Below are 26842 nucleotides of genomic sequence, written 5' to 3'. Positions count from 1 at the left end.
TTAGGTATGTGCACTGATTATTGATGTAGCAACAAACATTTCAAAGTCAAAACAGTCAGAATAACTGCATATATTTAGACCTAATGTGAAGGTCTAAAAACTGAAATCAAGTTGGAAATAAAGAACACATTCAAATCCAAAGCTACTAGTAACCAAACTTAAGTCAAACTAATAACAGAAAGGGTGAAGACAAAGCAATTGTGTATTTTCAAACAAAAAAGCTTCCCATACCAAAATCTCTCCCTTTCTAAAAGACAACTCAAACAGCCTTTGGCTCAGTCTGGGATCGGTATGCAGGAATTCGTCTCATTCTACTCCCGAATTTAATGTTTTCTTTTCTCATATCTGTCCTCTTGGGCCAGAGATAAGCAGACTCCAAACAAATGATTAACAAAATATTCATTGTCTTCTTTCCTGGTGCTCAGATTAATGTATTTACATATGGTACACTGAAGAAACACACTGAAACTGTGTGTTTTATAACAATTACAAAGAACAAAGGCAAAGAGACACATTAAAGCCAGCTTCAATGCCAAGCAAGAACTGATTACAATTAGTTCAACAGCTCTCAGTTTCTTCAAGGATGAAGAATACAATGTGTTCCTTTGTAAGAGGTTTTAAAGGTCAACTGAATAACATTATAATTTTTGAGTTTTGTGAGAAGAACCAAACTCTCACAGTTACAGTACAGTTTAGTGACCTAATATTGCATGTCGGAAGAAAAACATATCATGAACATTCATCCTGCAAAACTTATTTTCTAAAATTAAAAAATAAAATAAGGGGGTTGTTTTTATTTTTTTTGTTTTTATTATTATTATTATTATTATTATTTTTATTTTTACCAAGATCTGTTGAAAACAAACTGAACAGGAAGTAAACATGGGCGACTAGCAGATATGCTGTTTTCAATTCTCTCTCTCCCAATTAGGATATCCGAGTTGAAGTACGAATGTCAATAATATAAAATAATACAAAGCAAGCATTAGGTCTTATTAGGGGTTTTATTGTGATCTTGTCGGGGGGGGGGGGGGGGGGGGGGAGGGTCTACAAGGAAGGGATAACTATGAGAGTCATAATCATTTCATCACTAGACCTTGAAGTCATCAGGATTAGAAGAAATACCGATCAAATGAGTATACTATGGAAAATTGTGCAATATGATTTAGGCGACTAGAAGCTAAAACTAAATTGTACTGATGAGTTCACATGACTTGACTTGACATGACCATCGAGGGAGTAGATTTGCTTGAGACATTTGTGGGGATGTGAAATGTGCCCACTCCCCCCGTCCCCCACACATATTCATAATTCATAAACAGAGATATTTAATTTTTATTTTGTTATTATTTGTATTTGTATTTTCTTCTGAGAATCGACTGGTCTCCTACACTTAAACAGTTTCCATATTTTACATGTTGTTCACCTCTCCGGGGATTTTCGAAAACCAAAAACCAATTTTTAATTTATTTTTTATTTTATGTTTTTTACCTCTGTTAAAGGAGCTTCTTAAAGTCATAAATACCCATATTTGGACATGGCAATAAGGCCTACCGGATGGATGAGGTCACCTGGCTGCATCAGAAAACTGCCTGCAGGAGACCATTCCTTCAGTTTTGCTTGAGACGGAGGAAGGAATTGCTGTATTATATTTTAAAGGCTTAGAAGGATTAAAAAGCAGAAGGATTTACAAGACTTTTAGGGTGTTGAATGGCTTGTGCAAGGATTGTGCGCCTCGGAGTTACCATTATTCTTTGTCAGGTAAATTAAGATTATAGTATTTATTGTCGAGTAACATGCCGAAAATGGTCGCGCAGTTTCGGACAATGAAGTCTACAAACTGTTGTGTTGTTGTTGTTGTTCTTTTCTCGCTCTCATTTTTTGTTTTGTTTTGACTGGTCAGGTAACGGTATCGCCGTGTGGATATGCGGAGGGGTCGACATGTACACCTGGGTTTGAGTCGGACGTATTCGTTTTTAAAGTGCACAGAGATCACCTTCACATGGGAAAAAGAATAGGAAGAGGTATTATGTTTTCAAATCTCATTAAAAATGTTTACGTATTCAAATTTCTAAACAAAGCAAAGTAAACTCCAACCCGCTTTAGTTAAGTTTGTTTGTTATGTTTCATGCTAACTTCTACGTTAAATCTGGTCTCACCTTAAGTTTGATGTTGCGGCTCGTGTTTCATCTATGTTGTCGAATGTATGACATTTATTTAACTGGACCTGATAAAATTAATATTTCAATTCGTAAAACACTCTCTGTGCTTTAACCCGTTAGTAGTTAACGTTACGCTTTCTTTATTATTAATAACGTTAGTCAATTCATTCCCTGGTTTCTGTTGCAGGTAAATTAAATTTAGTCTTTCCTGGTGTGGCAAATCACACCAGAGATCGTGCAAAATTGTTGTTTTCTATTTTATCTTTGGATGAACCCACACAGTTTTAAGTTAAACCAATTTTAGATCTCCCATATGTCAGGGTGGGAGGTCAGGAGTTAATTCAAAGTCTGAAAATAATGTTTAAGTGCTTACTGACTCATGGTATTTCAGAGACTTTGGAGGTGTTGAAACTAGGGTTGCAAAATTATGGGAATTTTTAAGACCGGAAACTTAACATGGCAATTAATGGGTTATAGGTAAAATAAGTTTATAACGTCTTTGTGCTGTGTGCAATATACTGTGCATCTAAACGAGACTATTCCATTGTAATACACAATGTTGTTATAAACAAATCACTGACTGAACAAACCATAGACTGGAACAAACATTTAGGGGAGATAAAGAAAACAGAAGTCTAAAAATTACTTTTCCCCACACACAATCCCCTTTTGTCACCTAAGTTGGGGTATTACGCAATATTACGCAAAACTGTAATATTGCACAGTATTACTGTTAGCAGAATTTCAAATAATGATTTTCTGTTTAAATATACTTTACTCTTCAGTGTCACATGATTCTTCAAAAATCATTCTTCAGAAATCATTGTAATATGCTTATTAATTTATAATTTTAGAAACACTTTTACAGGATAAAGAAATTACAGTAAGAGGAGACTGAGTGGACTAGACGTGTGTTCCTGTAGAGCATTACTGTGATTTTATTTGTGTATATCTTTATTGTTTGAATTTTTGATTTAGAGTTTAAACTGTATTTACTATATAGCCTACAGTGATTACAAATTTATTAAAACAAGTTTCTTTAAGGTTTTTAACCAATTTTGTAAGGTTTGTGCCACTGCTGCTCTTAACTAACAGTATGTTGGTATTAGTAATTATCCAAAAAAATTTAGCTTTCTATATTGGCTAGACCTCCAATATGCGTAAGCTTTTTAGTAACAGTAGTAAGCCATTTTTAATCCAATAATATAATTATTGCTGTTATCTGTGAAAGAAAGGCAGAAAAAAGTATTTTTATAGTGTTTGTTTTTTTAATTCAGATACCATTTAGTCAAAACGTACATAAACAATGCCAGCACGCATGTGAGCTGTTATCAAAGGCAAAGGAGGCCATTTTTCTTATTATGTGAATAAATGCTGTTTAGTTGTTTCAGTTTGTTATTTGTCCAAAAATTACATTAAAATTTTTAGAAACTTTTTTTTTTTTTGACCGATTCCTAAAATATTTGTTTTGTCTTGACAGGTGGTCTAATAAATTAAGCACTGTATGTTTTCATTGCATTCACATTTGTTTTAAGGACATTGAGCAGAATGTGGAATAGTGTCGGTAAAATTAAAATAAAGAAAATAGGGGTTTTAATCCGATTAATCAAAAAAATAATCGTCCAACTAATATATTATGAAAATAATTGTTAGTTGCCGTCCTATTTTAATGCAGTTGTTTTGCAAGTAGTGTCACATCTGTTGTTTTTCCCCTTAGTCAGGTTTAAAGATTGTGTGTGATTTTAATTTTTTTTGGTTTCAACACTTTCAAACCACTAATGGATGTCCAGTCTGCTGTTGCGAAACCTTTGTATTATAGCAGGATGGTGTTTGTTTAAATGAATTATGCTATGTAGTTTTGGTAAAAGGATTGACACAGTCAGCATTATTCTGAAGTTGTAGGACATGCCTGTTAGCCTATACCACATGTGAAACATTGGACTTTTTATTGCAAGTTCTGTATTATGCCAGGGGATGCAGTGCTTCCCAAATTTTCTTGTTGTCTTGGGTACCCTCAAAGGCCCATCAGTAGCTATGATTCCATCCACATTATGCAAATTTTGGGATATTGCTTAAACTCCGAATTGAAATGTGCATAAAAAACAACAACAAAAAACATTTGTGCTTAATTTTTTTTAATCGAATAAGAAGCGTAAATAAACAGTGATAATGTATAAACACATTTACAGAACTGCCCAAAAAACTCCCAGAGTTTGCCTCAATATATGTGATTGGTGCACTGTTAGAGCAGTTATCCAGTCCCATCACACACCTTCTCAAGTGTTATTTTAATTATTTTCAAATGCCTGAGCCAAAGTCAATCACCAAAATGACTTGGTACAATCACCTCCCATAACTATCCCAATTGACTGCATTCCCAAACATCGGGATGGATGAAAACATAGACCTAGCTAGTCAGACTCCAAAACCCCATAATCAAATCCGGTTTGTTCTTTCAAACAAATACAGGGTGGTTAAATTGCTGATTATGCCTTTGATTATGAATGAAGGAATCACTTAAACAGTCAATATTGTGGCTGGAAAAACTAATTTAGCAAGTTGCTTCCCCTCATGCTTAAAGCAACATCTATTAGTTTATTGGTTTGAAACAGTTGATCTATTGAATGTGTTGTGAAGAAGTGAGGCTGTACCACTGCAAGTGTCATAAATTGCCTTTTTTTTTTTTTTTACCTGCCTCAGTTGTTTTCAATAACTGCGATGGAAGAAAAAGAACCCACTTTCAGTCCGTTGACAAGTGGTTTGATGTGAATACGGATGGGACTGTAATGCTGCAGAGGCAAGTGACTCTTCACGAAGGCCAAAAGGTGTTTTCTGTGCATGCCTGGGACTACAGTGGCAAGAAGCACACTGTTTCCGTCAAAGTTGAGCGTATCCACCATCATAAGAGGCATCACATGGATACGTTCACTAACATCTACTCTCAAGAGGTACAAACACATTTCATGCAAGAAACTACTGTGCAATACAGTGCAAGCCTGACCTCTACTGGACACTTCAGTTTTTATGTATGGTACTTTACTGTGGTACTTTAAATGGATATTTCTATTTAGTCTGTATGTTTATTAGTATAAACATATTAAGCTCACGAAAATCTACATTGAGGCATTTTTGGTGCACAATATATAGTTTTCAGTACAATAAGTTATATTTAAGTAAAATGTAGCTATCACACAATAAGATTTTAATTTAGATGACAAAAGATTTCAGTCTGGATGTGCTTAATGGGTAAATTTTTGTACCCTTTAAGCACACCCCTGTTCCCAATAAGCTCACGTCTTTTATAAAAAAATTTTTTTTTGCTTTAAACCACCTTTTTAAAGATCAAATAACAAGTGTCAAAAATCAAATGACAAAAACCAATAAACTAGCCTCATCATGAAGCCTCTTATTAAATTGATGTCAACTTATTTATGTTCTCTTATGCCTGAAATACACTACATGATTTTTGCCCCATTTTTCCATAAATTTACACTCTGGAGAAGTTGATGCTAGTTGCCAAAGGTCAGAGCCAGTCTGCAGATTTGATTTGACTGATTCCATAGAAAATTGTGTGGTGTATGATGGAACAGACTGAGGTTTTTTTTTTTTTTCAGACTTTGATTCCATCAAGTCAGAAAATATCAAACACGTTTGATATTTCCAGCCAGTTTTAGAACACTTGTTGTTTTCATTTGTCATTTATCCCCTAGCAACAATGCGCAGGTTTATGCTTGAGTTTATTGTGAATGGAACAATTTAAAAGTATGATTAGTATTCGGTTATATTATTATTATTTCGGTTATGTTCAAGTTCAAGTTACTTTATTTATACCCGAAGGTAGATTTTGTTTGCAGTAGAGTCCTCATACACACATAGGAAACAGAGCACTTAGCTCTTTTCACAAATTTAGACACATACACTTTTCAAATAAATGAGCAGAATAATATCACAATAGACTCATGTCTAATAAGCAAATCACTCAAATAAGTGTCTAGGACTTAAGTCAACTGAATAGGTACTTAACCTTCTTGCAGGCACATTCATCCACAAAAAGACTCTAGAACAGTATCTAACAGGACTTACAGCTTTAGTTTGAGCAATGACTGGATCCAGGGTCCCCAACATATCCAACAGGGTCCGGTTAAACCGTTCGGGTTGAGGATCACCCTGTGGATGGTATGGCGTTCTACAGGATTTCTCCACTCCCAACAGGTCAAACAATTCCTGAATGAGCCTGCTCTCGAAATCCCGTCCCTGGTTCGAGTGCATACATCTAGGCAGTCTGTAATGAATAAAATACTTCTCCCACAATACTTTTGCAACTGTAGACGCCTTCTGGTCCTTAGTTGGAAATGCTTGCGCATACCTTGTGTAGTGGTCAGTGATGACTAAGACATTGCCAATGTTCTTGGAGTCTGGCTCAATGGACAAAAAATCTATATATAAAAGAACCTTAGGTCCCTCACTGGATAAGTGTAACAATGGTGCAACTCTCTTTGGCAGGATCTTCCTCTGGACACATCTGGCACATGTTTGGCAGTACTTCTTCACCTCCATCTTCATTCATGGCCAGTAAAATCTCTCTCTTACCAAGCCACAAGTCTTGTCATACCCCAAGTGTCCAGAATCATCATGAAGTGACCTGAGAACTACATCATGGAACTGCCGGGGCAAGCACAATTGCTTACGACTGGGTTTGCCTGGGGCTTGAGTGCATCGAAACATCACTCCATTCTCCATTACTAATCTTACCCACTTTCTCATCATCAAGGGAAGGTCCTTGTGAGATTCCCTGTTGACCCTGGACAAATCTCTCCTTTAAGAGCCTTCCATATCTCTCCAAGACAAGGATCCTCCTGCTGAGCCCGTGACAGATCTGCAGAACTCAGTTTTGGAATCATAGAAGTATCCAGAGTGGCTAAATTGCAGTAAGCTTTGGGGACTGATTTAAAAGATCCTCCCAATGACATGACAATCCTACTGGCAGCTGCGAAGCAGTTTGACATGTCTTGCACTGGCAGCTTACACAGGGATCTCACTCCAGAGCATGATATATTAGTCCACTCCTGGTCGTTCACTTCCCCATGAGGACGACGAGCATCGGCATCAATATTTTGTCTTCCAAGGCCTGTACTTGAGACTGAAGTCGTAGGCAGAAAGAGCCGCCAGCCACCTATGTCGCACAGCATCCAGTTTGGTTGTGGTCAGATTGTAAGTTAGCGGACTGTTGTCCGTCTGCACTTCAAACTTTGCTCCGTACAGGTAATCATGTAGCTTGTCAACAACAGCCCACTTTAATGCCAAGAACTCAAGTTTGTGTACTGGATAGTTTCTTTCAGAAGGCATCAAGCTTCTGCTGATAAAGGCTATAGGCCTCAACCCCTGTCCTTGGTCTGATACAGCACCCCGCCCAACCCTTCATAGCAGGCATCAACATGTAAGTCGTACGGGAGCTGAGAATTAGCAAAGACCAACACAGGAGCCTAGGTAAGTCTCACCTTCAACCCACTGAAAGCAGCTTCACAAGCATCTACAGTCCATCTACTTCCAAATGGATCCAAAGCTTTATCCAAGGCTTCATATACAACTCTGTCTGGGTTGTCTCCAGCCTTGATGTGTAAAATTTGTAACTTTTTTGCTCATCTTGGGACTCGGGAGTGCAACCAGTGTTGAAGTGGCCTCATATGAAGCAACACTGTCCAGCCTCTGAAGGAACTCAGGCAGTTCAGCATTGACTAGGCATGCTCGCTGGTGAGACGTGTCATCATACTCGACGAGTCTAACTCCATACCGAGATTCTCTGCACAGGGGAAAGCTTGCTCTTCTCTCGGTTGACCATAACTGACTGAGGTGCCGGAGCACCAAGTCCCTGTGATCACACAACTCCTCTCGGGCCACCTACCAGAGTGAGGCAAGGGCTAGGGCTGTGACGGTGGCTGATTTTTATATATTTATATGTATGCACATGTCTATGAAATCAGCCCAGCACTGTCTCACTCATCTAACACATCCAATTTAACTCGTCAGTTCGTGTATATTTGAGCACTTCTGTCAATGAACGCTGCCTGCAAAACACTAAAATAAATAACAAAGAAATAATGCAGTTAAACAAGAGAGTATCCTAAATAAGAAAGTTAAATACACCCTCTCTAACGGACCCTCTCTGATGGGTGACATGAATGCAGATGACTCACGTGCACTACCGCGGTAGCAACCAACCACCGCAGTGATGCGTTTGTCACGGCAACCGTCACAGCCCTAGCAAGGGCGCCCTCCGCGACCTTCGTGAAGACACGTGGGGACAGGGAGAGCCCAAAGGGGAGGACCTTGTACTGCCACACCTGACTCTCGAATGCACATCATAGAAAATGGTCTGTGGCAAGGGAGGATCGAGACATAAAAGTATGTGTCTTTTAGGTCGATTGCTGAACGCATTTGATAATGCATTTCTGCATTTAGATCTTGAATGGGAGCCTGTGCAGGTCCCGATTCAAGACTTGCAGACTCTGCTCGAGGGACTGGCTCAATTGAATCCTTCGCCAGCAGGACAGCAATCTCCTCGTGCAAGACAGAGGTGTCCCGGATTGCCACCGAAGTCTCGAGAACGCCATTGAAGTTGGGAGGTCTCCGGGCGAACGGAATCGTGTAACCGAGTCGGACCATCCAAATGAGCCAGCATGACGGGTTGGCCAGTGCAAGCCATGCTCACAAACTCCGTACCACCAAAGGGACAGTCGACATACCCGCAGTGGTGCAGCGATGGGAAGTTGTCATATGGCCCGGAAAACATTGCGTTCTGAGTCATCACAGCCACACTCCCCGTGTTCCTGGAGGAACTGGCCAGAAACGCGTGGAGAGGTGTTGAATTTCCAAACCGCAACCTCTTGACCCCTGGCGAAAGGGGGCATCGTGGGTGTGAATGAGGAGGCAGTGTGTCACTCATCGCCAACCCCTGAGCCTTGCAACTTGGAGGAAAGGGAAACTGCTCTTTCATTGAAAAAGTGGGTGCCGCCGGCGGTTGGACAGCGGTGGAACAGAAAGAAAAATAAACAGAGGATTCTCCACCCGGCCCTCCTCCGGGGGAAGGAGTGGCACTGTCTCCACCAGCTCCTGAAGAGCAGTCTCCCACATCTCTGAGTTGCCCATGTCAAGGCCGCTTACTCGTCTTCTTAGAGGACTTTACAGTCAGAAGTGACAGGGGGGCGCCGCTCTCCTGCGAGGGGCTTGACGTGCCAGCCTTGAAGAACTCTCAGCACAGGGCGGAGCTGATGTGGATGACGCAGGAGGGCGCCAACACGATGGGCAGGCTGAGGCACGGGGGCAGCCAGAGGATCACGTCGGGGCAAAATGCACTGTATGGCCTCAGTCTGCTGTTGTTCTGCCTTGAACTTTTTGGGCACAGCACCTGAAGTCTCTGGCAGGCTGAAGGAAGTGAGTTGTCTCCACGAGGAAAACCACACTTTACCGTTTCTCCCAATCCACTCTGATACAGGATCTTATAAACCCTCCTCCCCTTCAGTGGAAGCTTGAGAGGATTATGAGGGTGCCACAACAAAATCAGGATCTAACTCTCCAGCTGCACAATCATTTCTAAACCTTTGGTACAAGTCTTTTTGATGTTGCTGTTATGCTCCATATACAAGCCAGAAACTACGTTTTTTTTGCACAGTCCTATCTAAAGGGTTAATGGTCCCACCTAGTGATCAACCATAAATATTAAAAATGTTACCTCTTCCCAACAGGGAAAACCACCAATAATGTAGAATGCATGATTATATGGTATCATGACTTTGCAATCAAAAAATTTAATTATAATGGAAGTCAATGGGGCAAAACCAGCCCCTAACAACAAATGATTGTTACAAATGTAAAATTAAAATCTAATGCTGCACAAATACTTACAATTCATCAAGCCAATGTTGTAACTAATCTTTGACATGCCCAAGACTGTGATAAAAGGTAAAAAAATATCCAGTCCACAACCACTTTTTATATTGAAAATAAGGATGTTTTCATCCACAAACATAATGAAAGGGTAGTAAATTTGCCCACAGTGTACGGTTGAGTTTTTTAAAAATTTCAAAATAAGATTTGTCACCAAAAACCATTCTATTTGCTCAAACACAGAGAAAGTTGTGAGCAAAATACAACTCAACTTTACCCCCCTAGTGGACGAAAACGTCCCTAACAACGCATAAGGGTATTGCGGCCCACAAATTTTGCTCCTCATATATTAATACTGTTTTTACCAGAACAATTTTAGTAGTTAAAACTGTAAAAGTTAAAAGTTGCCTTTGCCAAGTACAGAAATCACCAAATGCCTAAATGTTTTTCATGTTCACTAATACTGAAGTGTTCTGCCTTTAACTGTAAATAAATTTTTTGTTGTTCAGCATCTTTTACTAAAATATTTATCTAATAATTTTAGAAGGAATTGCCCTCTGATCAGGTCCTGACTTTTCCAAAATCTTCAACGAGAGCAAAGAGAGATTGGGTTATACCTCCATTCCAAGTACCAGAGAATAGCAGAGGTCCGTTCCCAATGAAGCTGGTCCAGGTGAGTGGAAATCATTAAAGGACATGTTTAAAATGAGACTGATGTGAGAGAGGTTTGTTTGTCACTGACTGTTGCTTTCTGTGTTTAGATAAAGTCAAATTTTGACAAGGAAACTCAAATGCAATACAGCATCACAGGTGAAGGGGCGAATGAGAACCCAAAGGGAATTTTCATTATTGATAAATTATCAGGGAATCTCTTTGTGACTCAACCACTTGACAGGGAAAAAAAAGCTTCATACGGAGTAAGTGATCTTTTTTAGTCTCTTAAACATTTAAAATCAACATTTAGTTATTGGTATATTTAAGCATTGAACTGTCTGATCACTCTTTATTCTTTGAAAACTGTCTTCTTTTAATCTGATTTATTTTCATGTGTTTGCATGACACCTTGCATTTTAAATGTACATATCTAAATTTCTTTAAAGAGACTCATTCAGTAACATGCCCAAATTTATTGTAATTTCTTTAGCTTATAGCTTATGCTAGAGCTGATGTGAGTAATATAGAAGAAAAACCATTGGAAATTGTCATCAACGTGATGGACCAAAATGATAATAAGCCTGTGTTTACTCAAAATCCTTTTAATGGACATGTTCATGAAGCTGCTGGAAAAGGTAGGTGTATTGTGTGGTTTCTCAATAAAATGGCTTTCAGCTCAATGAAATGGCTTGCCTCTGCAGCTTTTACCACCTAATTAATCCATATTCTCTCACCAAAGGTTATGAGTTTATGACCGTCACAGCCACTGATGCAGATGACCCAAACACGTACAATGGTATAGTAAGATATTCGATTGTCAGTCAAGAGCCACAATTTCCAAAACCGAACATGTTTTATATCAACATTTTATCTGGAACCATACAAGTCCAAGAACCAGGCATAGACCGAGAGGTGAGAAGTGACATTAATTACTCTCAAAGTGGTGATAAAATGACTTGATGTAAACAAACTCATCAGTTATCTTCCTTTTCAGCAATGGCCCAGATATACTTTGTTAATTGTGGCTGCTGACATGGAAGGAGAAGGATTAGCAACCACTGGCACAGCCGTTATTACAATTACTGACAGCAATGATAACCCACCAGAGTTTGATCATAATTTGGTAATGTATATTTATGTATTAGAATGTTCTACTATACCATTTATAGGTGTTTGAACTCCTTAATACTTAATGCATACCATACATCTCCTTATTTTTAGCACACCGTATCCGTCCCGGAGAATGAATTTGGGGCTATAGTGGCCAAACTTACAGTTACTGATGGAGATGAAGTTGGGTCACCTGCCTGGTCAACCAAGTATCGGATTATTACTGGTGACAAGGGTGGGTTTTTCAATGTCAGTACTGGACCCAGCCAGCTGGAGGGCATCCTCACCACTGTAAAGGTACTTGTATTGCCCTTATGTCTGTCCAGTGAATTAATTGTGATGACATGCCTTAGTAAAAGACACTTTCTTTTCTATTTAGCCCCTGGACTTTGAGAAGACCAAGCAATACGTTCTGTCTGTGGTTGTTGAGAATGTTGATCCTTTTGTTGGTTCTTTGCCCACTTCCACTGCCACAGTCACTGTCAATGTACAAGATGTAAATGAGCCTCCCGAGTTTAATCCAAAGGAGAAGGTTATTTTCAAACCTGAAGATACACCAGTTGATACTGTTTTGGTTCCTTATACAGCCACTGATCCAGATACCGGAAGATCACAGAAGATAACGTAAGAAATATGTGTGTGTGTGTGTGTATATGTATGTATGTGTGTGTGTGTGTGTGTGTGTGTATATATATATATATATATATATATATATAATATATTCTGACTGATTTATATAGAGGCTCCCAGGTCTTATAGTTAACAAAACTATAACTCCAATAGATACAGCATTTGATATACTGTTCGTAATTTCAAAAAACGTATTTTTATTTAACCTTAACCTAGCCTAGCCTCACTTCACTAGTATAACTACTGAGAACCACCTTAGCAATTGTCTAGCAGCTCCCTAGCAAGGCCAATATTCTGCCCACTATCAAAAAATTTCAGTAGTTCAAAAAGGCTCATTAAACCAACATTAAGTTGTTCTTGATAAACATTTCTAGGTTTAACCTGTGTTTGTTTTTTTGTGTGTATTTATTCAGGTATAAAATGGATGTTGACGATGCTGGCTGGCTAAGTGTGTCTCCAGAGACTGGAGAGATTAAAGTGAGGAACCTTATGGATCGAGAATCTGCCTATGTCAAAGATGGCAAATACAGAGCTATCATATTGGCCATGGATGATGATGGTAATTTGTTTTTCTAGGTGGATGGAATTCTTTCAAAATAGCCTTTTTCTAATATGTTTGTGCTTGTGTGCAGCAACATCTCCAGCGACCGGCACAGGAACCTTGGTAATTGAATTGGAGAATGTAAATGACAACGCTCCTATTATTAATGAAGGGAATATAAAAATGTGTAATCGTGGATCATCTCCAATTCTTCTATCTATAACGGACAAAGATGGACCTCCTTTTGGTGCACCCTTTAGCGTCGAGACCCAAGGAGAAACCAGTAAAAACTGGTCCACCTCGATGAGTGACACATGTGAGCAATTCCAAGTGTTTTAAGAAATTCAGCTCATTCTTTCACATTAAAACAGCTGCCTGGTTGACACGTCTAACTATTACAATTTGCCCATTTTAGCAACTGGTGTTTTTCTGCAACTCAAGTCTACTTTGGAGCAAGGGGACTATAATGTAGTTCTGAGAGTTTATGATCTACATAGGCTGTATCAGGACAGCTACATTCACGCAACTGTGTGTGACTGCAAAGGAGATGAAGTGCAATGTATTGGGGGGGTGGCATTATCTGGAGCTCTTGGAATCCCAGCAGCAATCTTGGTTCTCCTGCGTATGTAGTTTCTCTCATGCGTTTTTGTGTCCTAATCTTTGAAGTCAAATCAAATGAGGCTAAAGAAATGAATTGTAGCTGGTTTATTTGGTTGTCATCGTCAATGCAGTGGGCATACCATAACTGTGTGCTCTCTATAATGTTCATTTAAGCAAATGTATATGTGCATCTCAATAAATTAGAATGTAATGGAAAATAATGTAATGCACACAGACTGAAGTAGTTTAAGTCTTTGGTTCTTTTAATTGTGATTATTTTGGCTCATATTTAAAAAAAAAAAAAAATTATCCACACAAATTAGAATATGGTGACATGCCATTCAGCTAATCAACTCAAAACACTTTCAAAGGCTTCCTGAGTCTTTAAAATGTTCTCTCAGTTTGGTTGACTAGGCTAAGCCAATCATGGGGAAGACTCCTGATCTGACAGTTTGTTCAGAAGACAATCATTGACACCCATCACAAGGAGGGTAAGCCACAAACATTCATTGCCAAAGAAACTTGCTGTTCAAAGAGTGCTATATCCAAGCATGTTAACAGATAGTTGAGTGGAAGGAAAAAGTGTGGAAGAAAAAGTTGCACAACCAAACTAAATAACTGCAGCATTATGAGGATTGTCAAGCAAAATCTGTTCTAGAATTTGAGTGAACTACACAAGGAATGGACTAAGGCTGGGGTCAAGGCATCAAGAGCCACCACACACAGACGTGTTAAACAATTTGCTGAACCAAAGACAACATCAGAGGTGTCTTACCTGGGCTAAGGAGAAGAAGAACTGGACTGTTGCCCAGTGGTCCAAGTTTTGTATTTTATTTGGAAACAAACGTCCTAGAGTCTGGAGGAAGGGTGGAAAAGCTCATAGCCCAAGTTGCTTGAAGTCCAGTGTTAAGTTTCCACAGTATGTGATGATTTGGGATGAAATGGTTTGGGATGAAATTGCTGGCAGCCATATCACCCTGGAGCCCAAGACCGTTTTCCCACTGAAGCTAAGCAGGGCTGAGCCTGGTCAGTACCTAGATGGGAGACCTCCTGAGAAAGCTAGGTTGCTGCTGGAAGAGGTGCTAGTGAGGCCAGCAGGGGGCGCTCACCCTGTGGTCTGTGTGGGTCCTAGTGCCCCAGTGTAGTGATGGGGACACTGTACTGTCAACAAGCACCGTCCTTCGGATGATCCGTTAAACCGAGGTCCTGACTCTCTGTGGTCATTAAAAATCGCAGGATGTCTTTCGAAAAGAGTAGAGGTGTGACCTCGGCATCCTGGCTAAATTCGCCCATTGGCCTCTGACCATCATGGCCTCCTAACAATCCCCATATCTGCTGATTGGCTTCATCACTCTGTCTCCTCTCCACCAATAAGCTGGTGTGTGGTGGGCGTTCAGGCGCAATATGGCTGCCGTCGCATCATCCAGGTGGATGCTGCACACTGGTGGTGGATGAGGAGGTACCCCCCTGACAATGTAAGCGCTTTGAGTGCCTAGAAAAGCGCTATATAAATGTAATGAATAATTATTATTAAATGCCATCTGCTTGTGTTGGTCCATTGTGCTTTTTGAAAGTCACTGCACCTGTTTATTAAGCAATTTTGGAGCACTTCATGCTTCCTTCTGTTGACCAGCTTTTTTGTAGATGCTGATTTCATTTTCCAGCAGGATTTGGCACCTGCCCAAACTGCCAAACGCTCCAAAAGTTGGTTAAATGACCATTGTGTTGCTGTGCTTGACCGGCCAGCAAACTCACCAGACCCAAACCCCATAAAAAATCTATGGAGTATTGTCAAGAGGAAAATGAGAAACAAGAGACCAAGAGCTTGTTCAAATACTGAGGTGAAAACCACTGTCAAAGAAGCCTGGGCTTCCATACCACCTCAGCAGTGCCACAAACTGATCACATCAAAGCCACGCTGAATTGAGGTAGTGATTAAAGCAAAAAGAGCCCCTACTAAGTATTGAGTACATATACAGTGAATTATTATTATATTTAAACTGTAACTTTTTTTTTTTTTTTTAAATATATATATTATTGGTCTTATGAAGTATTCAAATTTTTTGAGATTGTGAATTGGTGGGTTTTGGTTAAATGTGAGCCAAAATCATCACAATTAAAAGAACCAAAGACTTAAACTACTGTACTTCAGTCTGTGTGCGTTGCATTTATTTAATACACGAGTTTTACAATTTGAGTTTAATTACTGAAACAGATGGTTGGTGTATATAAACTATACTGCAGAAATGGAGTCATGTGTTAAAATGCTATTCCAAACATTTTCAATGTTTGAACTAAACTCATTCCTTAAGATCAAGATCAGTCAGATTTTCTATCTTTGTTCCTTTTGTTTATTCCTTATTACTACTGAATTTTCTTTCAAGTGTGCTGTTGAAAGTTATGCGTTCCTTGTACCACAGTGCTCGTTCTTCTTCTGCTTTTGTTCCTGAGGAGGAAAAGGAGTACCGAAAAAGAACCCCTCCTTCCTGAAGATGATTTAAGAGACAATATCTACTATTATGATGAGGAAGGTGGTGGAGAAGACGATCAGGTTGGTTGTAATTTGAGAAACAGTTTTTGTAGTACTTTGCATTGACTTAATGTTGAAAAATTGAAGCATTGACTTGATGATGTGAGGGTAATGTTGTTTGAGACTATATACTGACCTTCTGCATGCTTTGTAGCAGTTAGATTAGTCTTTGCAGTTCTTTCATATTAGACACCCTTTCTGCACAGGATTATGATTTGAGTGTGTTGCATCGTGGCTTGGACAACAGACCTGAAGTGTTCCGAAATGATGTGGTGCCCACTTTCCTGTCAGCACCTCAGTATAGACCACGGCCAGGCAATCCTGAGGAGATTGGGAAATTCATTGATGATGTAAGTGATCTGTTACTGTCTTAAAGGATTGATTCACTTCAGAATAAATATTTCCCAATAATTTACTTATTACCCCCATGTCATCATTAATGTTTATGTCTGTCTTCAGAAATTACGTTTTTGAGGAAAACATTCCAGGACTTTTCTCCATATAATGGACTTCAATGGTGTGCAATGTACTGAAGGTTAAAATTGCCATTTCAGTGCAGCCTCGACGAAGTAAGGGTCTTATCTAGCGAAATTATCAGTCATTTTCTAAATTTTTATTTTTTACTGCAAATGCTCATCTTGCTCTAGCTCTGCTTGCTCATCCGTGTCTTCACGCATTACGTAGTCACATTGGAAACATCACACTAGGTTAGCTCTTCATCTGTGTACTTAGGTAGCTAGGAAGAAAAACAAATTTTTTCCTACTTAAAAATTGTCAGACATAGTTTAACCTGTATTGTAAAGGGTGTTTGACTTTTGCACGTTCGCTTCACAAACACTGGGTTGGTGCTTCCACCTACGTCATGCTATGTGATTATGTAATCTGTCAGGTTGAGCTAGTGCAAGACAAGCATTTGCAATTTAAAAAGTGTGTTTATATATGCATTTATATATTACTTACTAATTTTGCTAGACAAGACCCTTATTCCTCAGCTGGGATCATGTAGATTGTGCCAGTTTGAACCTTCAATCCGTTGAGCACCATTGAAGTCCATTATATGCAGAAAAATCCTGGAACATTTGCCTCAAAAACCTTAATTTCTTTTTGACTGAAGAAACACAGACATAAACATCTTGGATGACATGGGGTGGGGGGGTGTAAATTATCGGAATTGTCCTGGAAGTGAACTAATCCTTTAGAATCTGTTTCATATATTTTTTTATAACAAGGTGTATGTATGGCAATAACACAAGTCTTTGTACCACAGAATCTGAAGGCTGCAGATAATGATCCCACAGCTCCCCCATACGACTCCCTCCTGGTGTTTGATCATGAAGGAGACTCTGATGTGGGTTCACTCAGCTCCCTCAACTCTTCCAGCTCAGGACAGGACCAAGACTATGACTTCCTCAGTGAGTGGGGCCCACGCTTTAAGAAGCTGTCAGACATGTTTGGAGGAGAGGATTAAGACCCCATTTTTCATGATATTTTATTCAGATTTGAAATATAAACTCATGAGACATGTGGCTTTCAACCCATTACTTTTCTAGATTGCTCCAGGACTCATTTCATGTATTGTTATTTCAAATAAAAAAATATTTAAGAGTGGTAAAAAAAAAAAAAAATCAAGGCACTTCAGTGTCTATAACTTTTAATATTTTTGAGCATTTCTAAATCTGGTTGATAAAAAGTGAAGGCCAAAGGGTCTTCTTTCTAAAGACACCACAATTATATTTGTAACACACTGAAGTAGGAAACTATTACAATTGTAAGTTAGGTAGAGCACTTTCAGCTGTGAGCCCATAATGGGGAATCAGTTTAACAGGTTAAAAGTGCAAAAACATGACAATGTTGTACTTCTATTTATTGATTCCATACTATGTTTAAAGTTGGAACTGAAATAATTGCACTGTTCTGGCATCGTCCTTAACAAAAATATTATTTTACTTGAAGTGAAGAGATTGAAGTGTTCTTTTTATGGGTGCAGTCTTAGGAGGAACATGCCTTTTTTCCTCTCTCTCCTCCTCATCCCCTTTTTAAATGAAGCTCCCAACTGAAAAGAAAATATTTGCTCTGATTGCTCAGTAGGTAAAAAGCTATAATATGGCTTACGATGTGTCTCCAAAGCAGTTAAACTGTGTATTTAATGTAATGCTCTCTGAAAAATTATTATTCTTTCAATGTTTTGCTACCTTTTTGTTAACTTTGGCTCAAAGATTGATCTGATGAATGAATGATACAGTAAATTTAAAAGCACTGATTTTTCAAAAACTTTTTGTATGATATTTTTAGATGTCTTATTTCTATCCATTTTATTTTTCTTTGCCTCAGTTGCAAGAATGTTGACTGATTCAGTCATTGTTTTACAATGCATATTTTATTAAATTACTTTTACTATTTTTGTTCGTTTACATCTTACACTATACTCAAACATGGAATAATCTTAGTTTTGACCAACTTTTAAAATTATTGTTACTCTGTAATTATTCTGTAAAAAGGATACCAGATAAGATGTAACTAAAACTGTGTATCGAACAAGAAAAAACGCATGATTCCAGTTTTAGTGTTAGAAGCACGTTTTTCATACTGAGATGGAGGTATTCAAATTTGGGATTTTCTGCAGCATAGCCTTGTAAAGCTAGTTATTACATTCTCTTCAAAGATTTCAAGGCAGTGTAACTTCCTTTCAGTCTCACTATACCTAAATACAGTTTTCAGAGTTATTGCCCCCTTGGTAAATATATGCAAAGAAAGCTGTAAAAATTTATCTGCATTGTTTGTCCATTTAAATTTTTATAAATTCACAAAAAAATCCATCCTTTTATTAAAGTAAAACAATTGAAAGTGGTGGGGAAATTAAGAAACTTTTTTTATTGCACATCAGTGACTAGGAACATCAAATTGTCCAGCCATGGCTCTTTCACAGGAGTACAAATATGAGGCAACAAAAAGGCCAAATTCCCTGAATCATCACTCACAACTGAGTAAAACCAAAGAATATAGTTCTGATATGCAGCAAAAGATTGTTGAGCTCTGCAACTAGAGATGTTACGAATATGCTGCAAATATGCCTGGAAGAGAATGTGTCTATACTGTTTTAATCCAAGGCAAGAAGGATCACTATTTTTTTTATGTCTAAAGAAATGTACTGAACTACTCGCCGACACTCTGACCCCTTCTAGTGCCCTCAGCTGAATAGTGCAATTTATCAACTGCTAATATGTCATAGTGGCCTGTGTGAAACTATGATGCTTTGACCACCAGACTTGGTCAAGACTTGAAATGCAATGCTACATTTTAATGTACACAAAGAAAGAAATAAAATAAGTTATTTATAAGTTATGATTCAATATAAAATAAGTTATTTATTTAAACTGAATCATGATTTATTCAGCACTGACTAATGAACAGAGAGCTGTTTGAGTAATACAAGGCTGTAACACAGTAAATTACCAATTAGAAATGAGCTACAGTGTGAAATCACTATAGTACATGAGCACCACCCTCCTGAAGTTCAAAATATAACGAATGAGTGATGGGTGTATAGATAAACCCCACACACAAAAAATATTTTTTTTTCTAGTTTTATTTGCAGTTTTACACTGAACAAAATTCAAAACGCTCTTTCATATGAGAACCAAAGGTTGTACAGTACTTTGTGCTTGACATTAATCAAAAGGTTCAGGGATGTTGCATTTGTTAATTTGTAGCAAATATGAGAAGGTTATAAAAGTTTGAGACAGCACAGAAAAACAGATTTAACAGATGTTAATATAAATGTGTTACAAGGCTACCTTGTCGCCCCTATGCAACAGAAAGATGTGCAAGTTGAACATATTATGGAGTCTTTAAATGTAATTTGCATTAAAATTAAGATTTTAAGTGAAGTGTTTGTTGTTGGAACAATACAATGACACGAAATAAATATCAAATGAGATTTAAAAATAAGATAAACTCCAAGTTTAAATTAGCCTGAGAAAAGTAACAAGTAATCTGTCTCCTGATTCAGTTGTTATTTATATACATTAGTTTAAAACATTTTGCTTGTTTGTTTGTTTGGGCTTGTTATTTATTAATTTAACGCTCTGGTGCTGTTTATTTGGGAGTCACACTTGTGTTTTTCATGGTCAAAAGTGACTGAACACCTAAAATGAAACTTTTTATTTTTATTTTCAGTGAAATCAATGAAATATATTTTTGTTTGCTAATATTGTTTATACTTTTTTTCTTTTGTATTTTGAGAGAATGTCATGGTTCTATTTAATATTTATGCGGTATTACCAAACATTATCCCCAATGAAAATAATGATTAAAAAATGTAATAGTTTTCTATTTCTTTTCAATTGGCAGTATTTCATGTTAAAATAGAAACAATGCCTTGAAAATGCAAATTATGAAGACAGATTATTTCCATCTGGTGAAAAAAAAAAACTTCTGAAATGCTATGGTCTCTAGTTGTTTTTAGACATAAACACATATTTTTATTAAGTTGTGGATTTATATTTATATTTTGGCATTCTCAAAGACAACTTTTTTTAAAGGTTTATACAGTATTGTTCAAAATAATAGCAGTACAATGTGACTAACCAGAATAATCAAGGTTTTTCGTATATTTTTTTATTGCTACGTGGCAAACAAGTTACCAGTAGGTTCAGTAGATTGTCAGAAAACAAACAAGACCCAGCATACATGATATGCACGCTCTTAAGGCTGTGCAATTGGGCAATTAGTTGAATTAGTTGAAAGGGGTGTGTTCAAAAAAATAGCAGTGTGGCATTCAATCACTGAGGTCATCAATTTTGTGAAGAAACAGGTGTGAATCAGGTGGCCCCTATTTAAGGATGAAGCCAACACTTGTTGAACATGCATTTGAAAGCTGAGGAAAATGGGTCGTTCAAGACATTGTTCAGAAGAACAGCGTACTTTGATTAAAAAGTTGATTAGAGAGGGGAAAACCTATAAAGAGGTGCAAAAAATGATAGGCTGTTCAGCTAAAATGATCTCCAATGCCTTAAAATGGAGAGCAAAACCAGAGAGACGTGGAAGAAAACGGAAGACAACCATCAAAATGGATAGAAGAATAACCAGAATGGCAAAGGCTCAGCCAATGATCACCTCCAGGATGATCAAAGACAGTCTGGAGTTACCTGTAAGTACTGTGACAGTTAGAAGACGTCTGTGTGAAGCTAATCTATTTTCAAGAATCCCCCGCAAAGTCCCTCTGTTAAAAAAAAGGCATGTGCAGAAGAGGTTACAATTTGCCAAAGAACACATCAACTGGCCTAAAGAGAAATGGAGGAACATTTTGTGGACTGATGAGAGTAAAATTGTTCTTTTTGGGTCCAAGGGCCACAGGCAGTTTGTGAGACGACCCCCAAACTCTGAATTCAAGCCACAGTACACAGTGAAGACCGTGAAGCATGGAGGTGCAAGCATCATGATATGGGCATGTTTCTCCTACTATGGTGTTGGGCCTATTTATCGCATACCAGGGATCATGGATCAGTTTGCATATGTTAAAATACTTGAAGAGGTCATGTTGCCCTATGCTGAAGAGGACATGCCCTTGAAATGGTTGTTTCAACAAGACAATGACCCAAAACACACTAGTAAACGGGCAAAGTCTTGGTTCCAAACCAACAAAATTAATGTTATGGAGTGGCCAGCCCAATCTCCAGACCTTAATCCAATTGAGAACTTGTGGGGTGATATCAAAAATGCTGTTTCTGAAGCAAAACCAAGAAATGTGAATGAATTGTGGAATGTTGTTAAAGAATCATGGAGTGGAATAACAGCTGAGAGGTGCCACAAGTTGGTTGACTCCATGCCACACAGATGTCAAGCAGTTTTAAAAAACTGTGGTCATACAACTAAATATTAGTTTAGTGATTCACAGGATTGCTAAATCCCAGAAAAAAAAAAATGTTTGTACAAAATAGTTTTGAGTTTGTACAGTCAAAGGTAGACACTGCTATTTTTTTGAACACACCCCTTTCAACTAATTGCCCAATTGCACAGCCTTAAGAGCGTGCATATCATGAATGCTGGGTCTTGTTTGTTTTCTGAGAATCTACTGAACCTACTGGTAACTTGTTTGCCACGTAGCAATTAAAAATATACTAAAAACCTTGATTATTCTGGTTAGTCACATTGTACTGCTATTATTTTGAACAATACTGTATATATATATATATATATATGACATTTTAGAAAGACATTTTATAACGCATAACGTCAAAATTAAACAAAAGTATAACAAATATGGACAGGAATGCTTTATCAGAGGTTAATCAATCTGTTTTCAACCTCTTATGTGAGTCTTCTGGCTCAGTTGTGCCATATTGTAACAGCCACATCCATTCATTTGTGTGTAATAGTGTTGTGTGTGTGTCTGTTTTGTACTCTTGTAGTCTTAGATAGTCATCCCTTCCTTGGTGTCTGTGTTTTTACTCAATTGTGGCTAAATGATTGATATTATTTTAAGTATTTGAAAAATATGCTTTATGTTAGTCACACTAGTTAATTTTATCTTCATATTTCCCATTCATTTCCAATGGCCACAAACAACAAAAGTGTTACAACCTTTTATGAAAATTTTAACAGCTTATTTTAACTCATATATTTATTTTTTCACATAGTGGCTTCCATAAACGTTGGCAAGTTTCATACAATTCATACAAAAGTAGCATTTTTTAAAAATATCAAAACGGGGTTTTTTTTTTCAGTCTAAAATAACCCAACAATAGTCAAGTCACCTTTATTTATATCGCACTTTAAACAAAAAGGATTGCATCAAATCAACTGAACAACATTAATTAGGAAAACAGTGTGTCAATAATGCAAAGTGACAGTTAAAGGCAGTTCATCATTGAATTCAGTTATGTCATCTCTGTTCAGTTTAAATCATTTGCAATCATTTGCGATCAAGTCAACGATATCGCTGTAGATGAAGTGACCCCAACTAAGCAAGCCAGAGGTGACAGCGGCAAGGAACCAAAACTCCATCGGTTACAGAATGGAGAAAAAAACCTTGGGAGAAACCAGGCTCAGTTGGGGGGCCAGTTCTCCTCTGACCAGATGAAGCCAGCAGTTTAATTCCAGGCTCCAGCAAAGTCAGATTGTGCAGAAGAATCATCTGTTTCCTGTGGTCTTGTCCTGGTGGTCATCTGAGACAAGGTCTTTACAGGGGATCTGTATCTGGGGCTCAAGTTGTCCTGGTCTCCACTGTCTTTCAGGGCAGTAGAGGTCCTTTCTAGGTGCTGATCCACCATCTGGTCTGGATACGTACTGGATCCGGGCGACTGCAGTGACCCTCTGATCTGGACACAGACTGGATCTGGTGGCTACGGTGACCTCGGAATAATTGAGAAACAGACAAATATTAGCATAGATGCCATTCTTCTAATGATGTATTCCTTTTACGCATTTGAATATTAAAAGCATATTAGTATGTTATGTGTAAGCCAGGTTAAAGAGATGGGTCTGTAATCTAGATATAAACTAAAAAAATGTGTGTCTGCCTCTCGAACAATGTTAGGTAGGTAATTCCAGAGTTTAGGCGACAAATAGGAAAAGGATCTGCTGCCCACCATTGATTTTGATATTCTAGGTATTATCAAATTGCCCGAGTTTTGAGAACGTAGCGGACGTAGAGGATTATAATGTAAAAGGAGCTCATTCAAATACTGAGGTGCTAAACCATTCAGGGCTTTATAAGTAATAAGCAATATTTTAAAATCTATACGATGTTTGATAGGGAGCCAGTGCAGTGTTGACAGGACCGGGCTAATATGGTCATACTTGCTGGTTCTAATAAGAACTCTTGCTGCTGTATTTTGGACTAGCTGTTTGTTTACTAAGCGTGCAGAACAACCACCCAATAAAGCATTACAATAATCTAACCTTGAGGTCATAAATGCATGGATTAACATTTCTGCATTTGACATTGAGAGCATAGGCCATAATTTAGATATATTTTTGAGATGGAAAAATGCAGTTTTACAAATGCTAGAAACGTGGCTTTCTAAGGAAAGAATGCGATCAAATAGCACACCTAGGTTCCTAACTGATGACAAAGAATTGACAGAGCAGCCATCAAGTCTTAGATAGTGTTCTAGGTTATTACATGTAGCGTTTTTAGTTCCTATAATTAACACCTCTGTTTTTTCAGAATTTAGCAGTAAGAAATTATTCGTCATCCAGTTTTTATATCGACTATGCATTCCATTAGTTTTTCAAATTGGTGTATTTCACAGTGCCGCGAAGAAATATAGAGCTGAGTATCATCAGCATAACAGTGAAAGCTAACACCATTGTGATGGATTGAGATTATCCAGTTGGGATCTCGTGGAAGCTCACTGTGATCTGCTGTAGAGTCAATTCACTAAATAAGCACTAGAGGGAGTGCTACCTATAGGTAAACACAAATGGCTAGAATACAGAAATAAAGGTAAAAATAGAGGTAAAGTGAGATAAAACGGAACAAACAAAAATAAAATAAAATGATAAAAGTAATAAACGTCCCTTATGTCCCTGCTGTTTCAAACTTTTTGAGTTCGCAATGAAGTCAGCTTTTTAGCAATTATAAAGGGAGCATTCTTTGTGTGTGTTTGTGTGTGTGTGTGTGTTTTATTTTTTTGGTTAATCCATTTAGAATTTGGCCAAATTACATCTAGCAGTCCTTACCACCAGTACAAAGAGTGAAAGTTTTTTTTCTTTCTTCTTCTTCATGGCTTAGTATGTATCAGGAGAACAATGGCAGAAAATAGACTGTGAATATTGTGTTTTTCTATTATAAAGTATTTCTAATCAGTTTTGTGAAGATCTAAGTGATGTGCGGATCTGTTATTCAGGTGTGTGTTTACCATTTTGGGGGCCCAAAGCAAAGTCAAGAGCATACAGGACACAATGCATTTGCATGGTTAACATCACTACTGCTTATATGGCATATGCATATATTTTTGGCTTCAAAATGCAGATGTTAAGGTTACAATGTTACCTGTCATACTGTAACATGCTTTGTGTGTGCTAATACAAAATACAATTATTTTTAAGGGATAGTTCTTGTTTTAATGTTTTTACAATACATGTAAGCGACACAAATGTTAAACAAAAAAATTCCATGTCTTTTTTTAAAGGTTAACATAAACCTGGAGTAGCTACTTCAGTAATTTGGATACTGTTTTGACAGGTAACTAGCAGAAATTAGTAGTATTGTAAACAGACACATTTGTAGAAGAAATAGGAAATCTAGCACAAAGATAGAGGACAGTGTAAACTTATACTATATCAAACTCTCCCACTACCTAAGCTCACATTTCGCACTTATGTTAATGTTAAGTATTCTATTATTTTATTCTATTTTCCCCTGCCGATTCCTTGAGAGGGCTATATGCCAACTCCATGAATGCTAAATGTGGTCAGTTTGAAAGTTTCTTCTTCTTCCTCTTTTTTACAACATTAGCTAAAATGATACACAATGAACTGGATCAAACAACAACAACAGTTTGATATACCAAGACACTAATTTAGACAATTATCAACTAAATTCTCAACATGAACAAAACTTTGTTGAAAACCATGTTGTACACAATCTAATGCCCTGTGTTGCCAGATTCATACTGTAGTTTGCACTTTTTTTTAGCAAGTAAAAGGCCTTTTTGTATAGTTTTAAAAACATACCCCTGCAGGTCGTGGCACACCTCTTTTTTTGCTGTGAAATATTTACTGATTATTATAATGTAAATGTAAGACTAACTTTTACATTGTTAGAAATATTTCAAGATGAATACTTTCTGGACTAAAGCAACATCCTTACCCATACATCTTTTCATTTTCTGTATCTATCTGTATTTTTATGCTCTACTGTTAGTGTTATCTGTATTCACTGAGTGTCTGAGAGTAAGGCAGTTTCAATTCTCTGTATTGTATGTGCTGTACATGTGGAAGAATTCACAATAAAGCAGACCTAACTTAAAAAAAATATGTATCAAATCTGATATATCAAGCTTTTGAGAAACGTTTATTTGCCTATTGCACTTCTATATGTTTTGCCTCCATAATAAAAATAAAAAAATGTCAGAACTTTGATCATAAAACTAAGCATTAAATATCATCTTACTAAAACATATTATTGTGAGATATACATTTACAGTTGAAAAGTATATGCATTTTCTGTAAGTAATCTGCTATACAGTTAGAAAGATCTCATTGACTTAAATTACAAGTGATCAGATTTGAATTTTTGGCCATATAAATATCAGCACCTGCACAAAATTGCATATTTTTGCTCTTTTTGAGCCTCTTAACAAAACCAAAGTGTTTTGTCCTCATCTAAAAAAAATATCCTATGAGGCATAAAAGCCTGATGTATCAAACGATACATGTTTGATAAATTGTTGTTTAAAGATTCAATGAACTGTTCTATTTCAAAACAAAATGAGATAAATATATATATTTCATGCTTTACAGGGTTAAATATGTAGGTTTTCCAATGTGACTGAAGCTGCTGATGGAGCTGGATAAACTAAAGGCCTCAAAGGCAGATGTGATCTTGACCTCCTGATGTTTATGTCAGCTGACGTTGATGATCTTCACTGTAATCACTGGGACTCCACAAAGTAACCAGGGTGAGGGGGCATCCTGCTTCAGAAGAGTCAATTTTTTTGACCAACAGAAGAAGAATAGGCCAAAGCAGAAGGGCTTTCATTTCCATTGCCCCCATGCATCTTG

General features: G+C 37.6%; 1 protein-coding gene across 3 annotated transcripts; it reads left to right on the top strand.

Moving 5' to 3' along the window:
- Nucleotides 1–1579: 1579 nt before the first annotated feature.
- Nucleotides 1580–26825, top strand: LOC128016583 (B-cadherin). 3 transcript variants are annotated; one of them, XM_052601211.1, is made up of 17 exons: nt 1580–1761; nt 1904–2024; nt 4863–5110; nt 10591–10719; nt 10808–10963; nt 11191–11335; nt 11440–11612; nt 11695–11823; nt 11922–12107; nt 12190–12434; nt 12854–12999; nt 13073–13297; nt 13397–13603; nt 16002–16132; nt 16318–16461; nt 17379–17523; nt 26582–26825. In XM_052601211.1, the coding sequence occupies exons 1-17, from the start codon at nt 1711–1713 to the stop codon at nt 26593–26595; spliced, it is 2595 nt and encodes an 864-aa protein (XP_052457171.1). In that variant the 5' UTR covers nt 1580–1710; the 3' UTR covers nt 26596–26825. The 3 variants fall into 3 exon arrangements, with proteins under 3 accessions (XP_052457171.1, XP_052457170.1, XP_052457169.1); XM_052601210.1 differs by lacking the exon at nt 26582–26825 and having other exon boundaries at nt 10594–10719; nt 17379–18512; XM_052601209.1 differs by lacking the exon at nt 26582–26825 and having other exon boundaries at nt 1581–1761; nt 17379–18512.
- The last annotated feature ends 17 nt before the right edge of the window (nt 26826–26842 follow it).

The sequence above is a fragment of the Carassius gibelio genome, chromosome A7 (assembly GCF_023724105.1).
Source record: "Carassius gibelio isolate Cgi1373 ecotype wild population from Czech Republic chromosome A7, carGib1.2-hapl.c, whole genome shotgun sequence".
In the NCBI taxonomy this organism is placed as follows: Eukaryota; Metazoa; Chordata; class Actinopteri; order Cypriniformes; family Cyprinidae; genus Carassius; species Carassius gibelio.
Note: the sequence above shows the minus strand (reverse complement) of the source record. Positions and strands in the feature narration are given on the sequence as shown.

Coding starts and splice junctions, on each gene's coding strand:
- LOC128016583 (XM_052601209.1), top strand. CDS start 1,711: ATGGCTTGTGCAAGGATTGTGCGCCTCGGAGTTACCATTATTCTTTGT. Junction 12,108..12,189: donor GCATCCTCACCACTGTAAAG/GTACTTGTATTG, acceptor TTTTCTATTTAG/CCCCTGGACTTTGAGAAGAC. Junction 16,462..17,378: donor TTGGGAAATTCATTGATGAT/GTAAGTGATCTG, acceptor TTTGTACCACAG/AATCTGAAGGCTGCAGATAA.